Source organism: Medicago sativa, chromosome 4 (assembly GCF_051527215.1).
Source record: "Medicago sativa cultivar Bolivia chromosome 4, Bolivia_mono, whole genome shotgun sequence".
Taxonomy (NCBI): Eukaryota; Viridiplantae; Streptophyta; class Magnoliopsida; order Fabales; family Fabaceae; genus Medicago; species Medicago sativa.
Genome location: NC_140752.1, coordinates 34,089,433 through 34,100,303, shown reverse-complemented (window position 1 = coordinate 34,100,303; position 10,871 = coordinate 34,089,433). Strand labels below are relative to the sequence as shown.

The following is a 10,871-nucleotide window of genomic DNA, read 5'->3' as shown; positions in this document are numbered from 1 at the left end:
TTTTGATGCTTACAATATGGGTTTAACACTTCCCCACACAGCTTTACAATGCGCACTATTTTTCAGTCAGGACTGCACTTACAGCACTACCATTTATGTAATGCAATAATTTATTTTTCTTTTTAATTGTAATTTTTTTTATAAAACCTATGAGTTTATATTAATTACTCATTAAAAAAGCTCATATTATAGTTCGTTTTAGGCCTCAAAATGTGTTGGGCCGGCGCTGAGCACCACTAACTATATAACCAACAAGAGGGTCTAACTTCCAATGCCACTGGTCCACATTATCAACCTACAAAGCAACATTGTGAAACAAAACACAACACTCCCCTATCATTTCTTCTTCCCACGCTAACAACATCTTCCGCCATTTCCACGCCATCCCACCCTAAAGAAATCATATTTACCACATATAACAAACGATTTTCTGACAACTCATACAACCACATGTATCTCTCTCTCTAGAAGGAATACCACCGAGCCAAGGATCCATAAAAAAAAAATGCATTAATTGCATGAAGAATTGTGAGTAATTTATTCAACTACTAATATAAATTAGTTTAGTAGAAAAAACTAACGAACATTAGTTGCATGATTAAGTTTTTAAGTGGAATGAAAATTAATTTATAGGTACCACTTTTGTCAAAAAAAAATTATAGGTACCACTTACAAATTTATTCATGTAGCTTTCAAATGAAAACGATGTATCAACTTAATTAATTTTTTTTAAGGAGTTTTAACTTAATTAATTATAGGTCAACCTAAAATTTTCTTTCATTTTAACTTTTGATGATTTATTCATATATTCGTATATTTAAGGATTAACTCATCCATATCATTAAAAAAAGGGTTAACTAGAAGTACTTTCATAATTTAAATAGGATTCCTGCATTGTTGTTTATCAAGAGATTCAAGACTAACTAGAAGTACCTCTCATTTGAGCTCTTTTTTTATTGAAAATATGCATTTAAGCATTTTTAGTATGCAGCATCTAAGCATAGTTGAGATACGTGCTAAGCAACAGAAACATATATAAATCTTATAAATATACTTCTATAATGAACAAAGTCAACAAGAGATAATATATACAATAACAAAAAGTTCTAGGTACAACACGTATACGAAAATACGTATTTTTTTATGAAAAGAAATTCTCTTTTGACTTTATTTATTATAGAATAAAAGTATATCACATCACATGCCTTGACAATTTTTCATGTCAATAAATAGTTTATTCTCAGCATATGTGTATTGGTTGCCCACACCACTATAGAAAAGTTTGAGTTAATTTCATTTCATGCACCAACAATCTTGAAAAATAGCATTTATAAATGGTTGTATTAATATAAGTAGGACTTTTGGCCATTCGTAGGATATAATCAAATGGTTGAAGTGTATTTTGTTATTATTATATACTATTGTGTTGACTTCATGAAAGAGCCTAATGCCTATAGGGAAAAGCTTAGTTCTCACAACATAGATCCGAAATAAGTTTTTGTAAAAAAAGGACATTTTTTACGAGTTGACTTTGCAAAGTTTAGTTAGACACAATAGAAAAATGTAATAAAGTAGCATAGTATGTATATATCCAACCACCAAATGTTTATATAGTAAATGAAGTTTTTTTTTTTTGGGAATAGAAAATGAAGTCTATTAATATTGTAATTAAAAAAGTTTAATTAAGTATCATTTTTTTAACAGCAAAATGAATTATAGGAGAATCAATGAGAAAAGTATATGAGTATTTGACCTAACAAACGGTAAGAAATAAGGGATTTTTTTTTTTGGTGGTGGTCGGGGTTTGAACCCCAGACCTTACATATTTTATACATTGTCCTTACTAACTGAGCTAAGTTCACGAGGATAAGAAATAAAGGATATGTAAATAAAGAAGAGGATTCGAATACCATTCTCAATATAAAATCGGACCCCCTACTAATATTAAATGAGATAAGATAAAATCTAAAATAAATTTACAAAGAGTGACATTCGATACGTTACAAATAAGTTTTTTACAAATGAGTTACACTCAATATTAAAACATAATAATGCCTATTGATACTATGCTTTTGGATGATGTGGGACATTTCTAATAAAATCCCTAAAGACATGGAAAATCCCATGCTTTGATTTGCATACCTCAATAATTGATTTTAATTCTTCCACGTCTGTTATCTCTTCCACAATCAAATACAATATATAAACAAGACATTATTCGTTAAAAAATTGTAAAACAATTGGTATATATACATTGACTTTATAAGATCTATAAATAGGTTAGTAGAGACGTATTAGCACTGCATCCAAAGCTAGAAAGTAAACTCATACACAACAAGAAAAAGAGAGGCTAGAAACACACTTGTGTTGAACATAAAAGGAAACTAAAAATGAGGTGCAATCATGTGCGTTTGAATTGTGGCATTACAATGCCTCTCATTGGATTTGGCACTTATTCCTACCCAAACGATAAGAAGACAACAGAAATTGCAGTCCACAATGCCCTTGAGGTACAAACCTTAATCACATACACATTTGTTGTATGAAGATCATATTGTTGTTATAATTGTTATATGAAACATCAAATAACGAGCAACCCATCAAATTGGTATTGTCTTTGTAAGTCGTTCTTAAACTAGTCTATGATTTTATTAATATTTCAAACTAGTCTCCGTCTTTGACAAAAACAAAAAGACAGCGGCCTAATTGAGAAACTTTTGACAAAAACAGAGATTAATTTGAAATATTAATAAAGTCAGTGACTAATTTGAGAATTAGTTACAAAGACATGGATCAATTTGATGGCTTACTCATCAAATAACTCGTATATTGAAATATATTTTAAAACTGATATGAAATTAAAGTACTCCCTTGTATCTTAAATTAATATAGTAGAGTAGGTGCATGTGTTTAGTCTAACTATATTGAAAATTTTCTTGCTATTGTTCTTATCTTTCCCTATTATTCAACACAAATATATGTATGTGTGTATGCAGGTGGGTTATAGACATTTTGATACAGCAAAAATTTATGGTTCTGAGCCAGCATTAGGCAATGCCATAAATAAGGCAATCTACATGGGAGAAGTAGAGAGGGAAGATATTTTCTTGACATCCAAATTGTGGGGGAGTGATCACCATGATCCTGTTGCTGCATTGAAACAAACTCTAAAGTAAGCAAATAGAAAATAAACAAAATGCGTATTGATTGCATGCCTATATCTTAATCCTTTTCATTTCATGTAAAAAAAATTCTAAGATGGTATGAGAGTCTCCACTAAGATTCATTGGATCACATGCTATCAGGTTTTCACTATCGGGTCACCCACCTTTTATGTCCATGAACCAAGTCCAATAGTGCTGGTTGTGAGGGGATGTTAAAGAGTCTCGCATCAGATAGCATGAACATGTATTTATAAGTGGGGACAATCCTCACCTCAGAAGCCAGTTTTGAGAGATTGAGTTAGGTCTGACCACGAAATTTAAGAATAATTTAAAGTATAGAACATGTGACACAATAAGTAATGCACGGAATGTGTCTAACACCAAATTGCAACAACCAATGGTTTGTCACCACCAAAATAAAATCTGATGCCTATTGTGTGACAAAATCTTTTGAATTACTTAAAAAATCAGTTTTATTTGAGATTTAGTACTGATTTTTGGTTTTTACTTGAATGCAAAATCAGGAATCTGGACATGGACTATTTGGATATGTACCTAGTGCATTGGCCTGTAAAGTTAAAACCATGGGTTAACTATCCTGTTCCTAATGAAGATGACTTTGAAAATTTGGATCTTGAGACAACATGGGTAGGGATGGAAAAATGTCTTGAAATGGGGTTGTGTAGGTCAATTGGAGTTAGTAATTTCTCCAGCAACAAGATTGAGTGGCTCCTAGATTTTGCTAGTACACCTCCAGTTGTTAATCAGGTAATTAACTAATTGGAATTTATCTTGAGTAGCACTTGTATCACATCACTATTATAAGAAAAAACCATTTTTAGGTTGATTTAATAATTAATCTATTTGATCTATAATATAATTCACACACATCAATTATTGAATAAACTTAAAAAGTGATTTTTCGTTTATAATAATGACTGAATGAAATAACTTATTTAGGTTAATCTGATAGTGTTTGTTTACGACTTTAGAGTGTGTTCATCTCAAGATCTCAAATTCGATTATCCTTTATACCAACATCAGTAAATTAGTTTGAGTTCTTAAGAAAATGAATAAATAAAGTAGTTTTATCATTGACAATACGAATAGAATAATTCAACAATAATATTTTGATATATACTTAGGTGGAAATGCATCCTATGTGGAGGCAGAGAAAGCTGAGAAAGACATGTGGAGAGCACAAGATCCATGTAAGTGCCTACTCACCACTTGGTGGACCAGGGAATGCATGGGGATCTACAGCTGTTGTTAATCATCCGATTATACAATCAATTGCCTTCAAACACAAAGCAACCCCAGCACAGGTAATTAAATTTCAAGTTTAAGACTTTTTTTTAGAAAAGATTTTTGTAATCTAGAGTTCCATCAAACAAGTAAATAAAATATATTCAAAAATTGTGAAAATTGTTTTAATCAAAATTCAAACTCGTCTATTCTTGATAGTACATAACATAATAAATAAAAATAATTACTCCAATGTTCAAATAAATTTGGCACATTATTTAAATGTACAATGATATAAAATTGATATCCAAATTAGTTGCATTTGTATCATTAGTAAAGTGAATGGTAATGTATAAATAATTTAATAAGCTAATTTTGACTATGATCTTTGATTTGAAGGTTGCATTGAAATGGGGATTATCAAAGGGCTCAAGTGTGATTGTGAAAAGTTTCAATGAAGAAAGAATGGAGGAAAATATTGGATCATTTGATCTAAACTTGGATGATGAAGATATCTTTGAAATTGAGAAATTGGAAGAAATGAAGATTATGAGAGGGGAATTTCATGTTAATGAAACCACAAGTCCTTACAAAACAATTGAAGAACTTTGGGATGATGAAATTTGAAGCCATAATCACTGTTATAAATCATAAGTCTTTTCTATGACCAGGATTCTTTTATACACAACTCTGAGAATCCGAAAGCTGATTGTTTATAGTGATAAAAAGTCCCACTAAACAAAACCTTTGTATTTTAATCATCAATATATATAGTTGCATGATTGGTTATTTTTACAAGTCATCCAATCTATCATCCTTTATGGTTTGTTTTCCAACCCTACTAATTTCTCGCATGTTCTACAAATTTCAGATTATATAATACAAAACACGTTAAAAACATATTTCATTTTTTCGGATTTCATATTCCAAAGTAGGTTTGGAGGATGAGAAAAGAAATTCACATCTTCATTTTTGTTAGATGAAACCTACAAGTCGTAGTGATGAGTACTTTGAAAAAATAAAGTAAAAAAGTCCAATAATAATTACTAGAAGAGAAATTATTATTCCACCCTACTCACACCTCACGCGCCCTCCAAATTGATCATTTTACTCGTATTCAGATTTTATAATTTGAAGTGTATTTGATGGTTTTTAGATTATCGAATCCAAATTAAAATGATTTGTATGGACACAAAAACAAAAAGTTAAAATATTTATAGGGATCAAAAAAATATTTAACTGTTATTAAAATTACATAATTTAAAATTGATAACAAAATTTATCACATTTTATTAATTGAACATGATTTCATAATACATTAAAATATTGGCATCTAAAACTAAACCTCTGGCATATGAAGATGGAGATGGAAGAAGGGAGAAGGCATGTCATCCCTCTCATGCGCCCTCATAAGAATTTAGGAGCACAAGATGATGAAACAGAAAAAGGTGAGAATTGAATTGAAAAATCCCAATTCCACATACAAGTTGATTTTGGGCGTCCAACTTTGACCATCCACGCCATCCCCAAAACTACAACTATGAAGGAGGTCTATGTTTGAACTTGTGTGTAAAAAAGCCTACAGTTGACGAGATAAATTGAGGTTGAATGAGAAATTAAGAAGAATGAGTAGGCATTTATAGAAAAAATACAAACATAAACTGTAACAATGGTCAATGAAAGTTTGAACATGTGGTCAACCATGGAATAAAGTAAAAAAAAACACATGAAAAATTCATGGAACCATCAAATCTTGGTGATTAAGGCACAATCAAAATTTTGGACTGTTTCATATTATATAATCAAAAAACTGTCCAGTATTGGTTTGGATTGTATAATCTGAAATAGTTCAAAATGTGTAAAAACTTTTGGTTTAGAGAGTTCGATAGATTTTAAATTATATAATTCGAACAGTCAAATACATAATTTTTTGTGGTCCACATTGCATCGACAATTTTTGTACGCATAAAATCTTCTATAAATTGGCATGTTTAGTTCATTTGCAAACCATACCACCAAACCATGAATACTTATCTAGTAGAGGTAAACATCAAGCTAGTTGTAGTTTACTACAACATTGAAAACTTAATCTATTTTCGGTCCATATTGATGTCACACTGTTTGGACTAAAGGAATCTCAACCACAAAGACATAAGGGTGGACAGAGCTAAGTATCGTTGTTCATCGATTAACTCAGATGGAAGCGTCATGTTCACTCAAATGAAGCAATAAAACAACAACGGTGTGAGAACTAAGTTCTCTGTAATTTATCAGCACAATTCAAAAGGGAACGACTGAGTTTGGTTTTTCCTTAACAACCAGTTTTAAAACCGGTTCGAGGGATAAATATGATTTTTGTTTGAAATCCGATCCAAAGACATTGTTAACATTTTTAGTACATAAATATCTTGTAAACAACACCTATCATTTGTGTATTTTTTAAGTATCCATATTATTATTAATTACTATTACAAAATATACATAATATTCACCTCTATTTAAACACTGAAGGACTTGGATCCTCTCTAGTGACATAACCCTTGAGTGGAATTAAAGGCCAAGATTTAACCCAGAGAAAATCTAGTGAAAATGTCACAAGAGGCAATTCATTAGAGATTTACTTTTTCCACCCTATTGTCTTCTCGCGCGCCTTTTTTTGACCAAAATACCCTTTATCCGGACTATATAATCCGGACAATATTTGGATCATATAATCCGAAAGGATTTGGAAATCACCCTGCCCCATGGGACTTGCGAAACTTGGCTTTGGTCAGGGTGAAATACAATCCGGAAAACATAATCTGGACACAATGGTTGTATTTCAGAGAAGAAAATCCTCACGCCCTGTATTTAAACCGAGCGGGAAAAGTATTTGTTTTTTTTTCCGGAAAACGTAATCCGGACAGCTAGGTTATATATAGTTCTCCAGAACCTAGCTGAAGCAGACCACCTTTATCAAAAACACTCCCTACACCTCTAAAAAAACACTCCATTTGGGCGAAATAATGGTTTGGAGCAGCAATCTGGCTATCAAGGGGTGTTAACATCATCATTTTCGACTAAATGCAAAGGTAATGTGTATATAAACCTTTCCCTAGTCGAATTTTAGGCTATTAACATTTGATCACGTTGTATGATCTTCGCAGTACTTTTCCGAATTTGTAATCGGGACTGCGTTCATGCGTTCTGGATTTCGTATTCCGGACTGTACCAGTGCAGAAACTGTGTTCATTTTCTGACTCTGCTTCACACTGTTTTCAGCCATGGTTGTTCCTGTTGATCCCCCAAATGATGATCTACCTCAGAATGAACCTCATGTTGTGTTGCCGCTTCTTTTACTTGAAGATGCGCATGATTCCGGAAATGCCAAATTCGAGAATCCCCCACCACCACCCCCCGAAAGTAAAGGATGCTCCTCCTCCTATTCCTCCTGTTGTACCACCTCCAGTTGTTGCTGTTTGTATTGACCAGCGAGAACATTTTACCACCAAACACAGGTTTGCAACACGCAATGATTTGTTGGAGTGGGTTCGAGAGAAAGCTAGGAAGCTTGGTTTTTCCACTGTTATTGGTAAATCCGATAACGGTGGCAACAGAAGAAATGCATTTGTTACTTTGATATGTGAAAGGGGAGGTTCATACACCGAGTACAAGAGAAAAAGTCGGCGTGAGATAGCTGGTTCGTTTAAATGCGAGTGTCCATTTAGGCTGAGAGGTTACTTGTTGACTGGTGGTGATTGGAGCCTCAAAATTGGTGATAGTAAACACAACCATGGCATGACAAATGTGTTGAAAGGTCATAAAACCGCCAGTCGTCTAAACCCAAATGAACGTGTTCACCTTGAAGAGATGGTGGAATCAAACGTTCCTCCGAGGCAAATGCTTACCAACTTAAAGAAGAGGAATTGTACCACTTCAACTACCATCAAACACGTTTATAATGCTACTTACAGGTATAGGCAGTCCATTAGGGGTACGAGGAATGACATGCAACATCTCTTGAAGTCTTTGGTTGATAATGGTTACGTTTATCATTGTAGTAAGTATCATGATTCTGATGAAGTCAGTGATGTTTTTTGGGCACATCCAGATTCTATCAAGTTGTTTAACACGTTCTCCACGGTGCTTGTGTTGGATTCAACATACAAGACAAACAAGTATCGTCTTCCATTGCTTGAGTTTATCGGTAATACCTTTACCATGAAAACATACTCTATTGCTTTTGCTTATATGATGTCTGAGAGGCAAGACAATGTTTATTGGGCTCTTGAGAGGTGTCGTGAGATATTGCACTCCAAAGATCTCTATCCCAAAGTAGTTGCCACTGATCGGGACAATGCTTTGATCAAGGCTGTGGAAAATTTCATATTGATAATTGGACCCGGTTCAAAGTTGTATGCGCAAAATTTCCCAAGTTTTTGGATTATGTTGAAAAGACAATTTTGGATCCGGTTAAGGAGAAGTTTGTGAGGTTTTGGGTTGACAAAAACCTTCATATCGGGAATACTACAACAAACAGAGCTGAATCTGCACACGCTCGGTTGAAAAGGTATCTGAGTAGTATTATGGGTGATTTGAGTACAAACTGGAAATCCGTTCATGTCATGCTAGAGTTGCAACATACCGCAATACATGCTTCGTTTCAGACGAGCATTATCATGCTTGAACATCGGTTCAAAGACAAGGTTTTGTGGTCTAGGTTGATCCGGAACATTTCAAGGGAAGCTTTGCATCATCTCGTTGTAGAGTACAATAAAGCACTTGAAATTGGTACGGATAAATAAGATGTGGTTGTTTGAGTTTAATCACTTACGGATTACTGTGTGCGTGTATGATAGCTTTGAAGATCAAGAACGGCACCGCCATCCGTTTGGAAGAAATTCGCATCCATTGGAAGAGGTTGAGGTTCGAGTACGAGGTTGACCCGAAGCTTCAAAAAGAAGACATCTCTCTATTGCCAGAATGGGATATTCTCCAGGTATTTTTTTTTTTCAAAACTGTCAGTTTATGTTCTGCCCAGGATTTATGTTTCTGTATTCTGTACTGGTGCAATCCGAATTATATAATTCGGACATAATTGATGGGTTTCGAATTATATAATCCAGAGAGGTAGCATTTAAGCCTCATGCAAGTGCATTTAAGGCTCATGCATAGGGTGTATCGGGAAGTTCCGGATTTTATAATCCGGATGTCCTTATGTATTTCGGAAAATAGAATCCGGATTATATCAGTAGTGGTAACAGAATGCATGTTTCTCACTATTTTCCATCAACAACAATAATGACAGTTTTTTACACATTGTAGGCCCGGTTCAAGGACGCCGATTACAACATGAAGGTGCATTTGAATGAACAATTCCGACAATTTGTTTTACTGGAAACCACCTCTATGCGTCCACCGCCAAATAAGGTCATCACCAAAGGAGCTCCAAAGAAAGATAAGCAAAGCATTCGATCGACAAGGCGGTCCCCTTCCCTATGGGAGATTGTTGACTCCCAGGAGCAAGAAACACAGGGTTCACAGACACGGTCAACAGGGACGAGTAGAAAGAGATCACGGAAAAGCAACATGTTTCCTACTCCTCATACTCCTCCTAATCCAATTCCAAAAAATCCGCAATTGAAGCCAACACCCGTTGAAGTCCACATACCACACAAAGACCAAATCCCAATTTGGATGCATGGCTTTATTGAAAAGGTTACAGATGTACCCGGTGATGGCCATTGTGGGTTCCGAGCAGTTGCGGTCCTACGTAACTTGACTATTGATGATCACGTATTAGTCAGGTACAACCTTTACAAAGAGCTTATCGGTGTAGAAAATGGCCGCTATCGGAGGATGATTAATGATGATAAGCGGTATAACGAGGTCTTAGACGCTCTATCCTACTCCGGTATTGGCAATGCACCACCGGATAAATGGATGACAATGCCGGATATGGGGTTCCTCATCGCACAGAAATTCAGCCAAACGGTTATTGTGTTGTCCATTGGGAAATCAGAAACCTTTTTCCCTCTAAGTGGTCCACCCCCGCCGCCAACTATCGATCTGTTGATGTCTCTGGCATATGTGAATGACAACCATTTTATGACATTGAAATTGAAGGATGGTTGTCCGATTCCTCCCATTTCCGCTCTATAGAGACAATACCATCGAGATGATGCAGACACCTGGCCTGATAGATATGTCAGCCGGATGGCAGATTATAATGAGCTAAGTCGGGCGGCGGGTGTAGCGGTCATAGAAGATGATGAGGAATTGTACATTGTTGAAAATCTTGATCCCGATGAGAGGGTTGGTGCTGGTCCTGCTCCTGGTGTGAAGGTTGAAGTGGATGATAGTCCCATTGATCTTTCGGCGCCATAGATTAGATATACATCATTAGTTTAGTTGAAATGTATATCATTAGGTGAAATGTGTAATGATATAAATTCAACTCTTTTTTGGTATAATGATATATAT

The 10,871-nt window shown here is 34.6% G+C and overlaps 2 protein-coding genes across 2 annotated transcripts; both read left to right on the top strand.

The window, feature by feature from the left end:
* The first annotated feature begins 2,008 nt into the window (after positions 1 to 2,008).
* On the top strand, positions 2,009 to 5,216 carry LOC146928943 (NAD(P)-linked oxidoreductase superfamily protein). The gene is made up of 5 exons (XM_085701101.1): positions 2,009 to 2,510; positions 2,997 to 3,172; positions 3,689 to 3,932; positions 4,310 to 4,489; positions 4,809 to 5,216. Exons 1-5 carry the CDS (start codon positions 2,391 to 2,393, stop codon positions 5,034 to 5,036), a joined length of 948 nt encoding a protein of 315 aa, XP_085557227.1. The 5' UTR covers positions 2,009 to 2,390; the 3' UTR covers positions 5,037 to 5,216.
* Positions 5,217 to 7,772: 2,556 nt separating this feature from the next.
* On the top strand, positions 7,773 to 10,550 carry LOC146928942 (uncharacterized). Its single transcript, XM_085707171.1, has 4 exons — positions 7,773 to 8,762; positions 8,846 to 9,179; positions 9,248 to 9,387; positions 9,714 to 10,550. Exons 1-4 carry the CDS (start codon positions 7,773 to 7,775, stop codon positions 10,548 to 10,550), a joined length of 2,301 nt encoding a protein of 766 aa, XP_085563297.1.
* Positions 10,551 to 10,871: the final 321 nt, after the last annotated feature.

Excerpts from the sequence above, each read along its gene's own strand:
- LOC146928943 (XM_085701101.1), top strand. The coding sequence starts at position 2,391 with ATGAGGTGCAATCATGTGCGTTTGAATTGTGGCATTACAATGCCTCTC. Across the intron at positions 2,511-2,996 it reads CAGTCCACAATGCCCTTGAG|GTGGGTTATAGACATTTTGA; the intron begins GTACAAACCTTA and ends GTGTGTATGCAG. Across the intron at positions 3,933-4,309 it reads CACCTCCAGTTGTTAATCAG|GTGGAAATGCATCCTATGTG; the intron begins GTAATTAACTAA and ends ATATATACTTAG.
- LOC146928942 (XM_085707171.1), top strand. The coding sequence starts at position 7,773 with ATGCCAAATTCGAGAATCCCCCACCACCACCCCCCGAAAGTAAAGGAT. Across the intron at positions 8,763-8,845 it reads ACAATGCTTTGATCAAGGCT|ACAATTTTGGATCCGGTTAA; the intron begins GTGGAAAATTTC and ends TATGTTGAAAAG. Across the intron at positions 9,180-9,247 it reads CAATAAAGCACTTGAAATTG|CTTTGAAGATCAAGAACGGC; the intron begins GTACGGATAAAT and ends CGTGTATGATAG.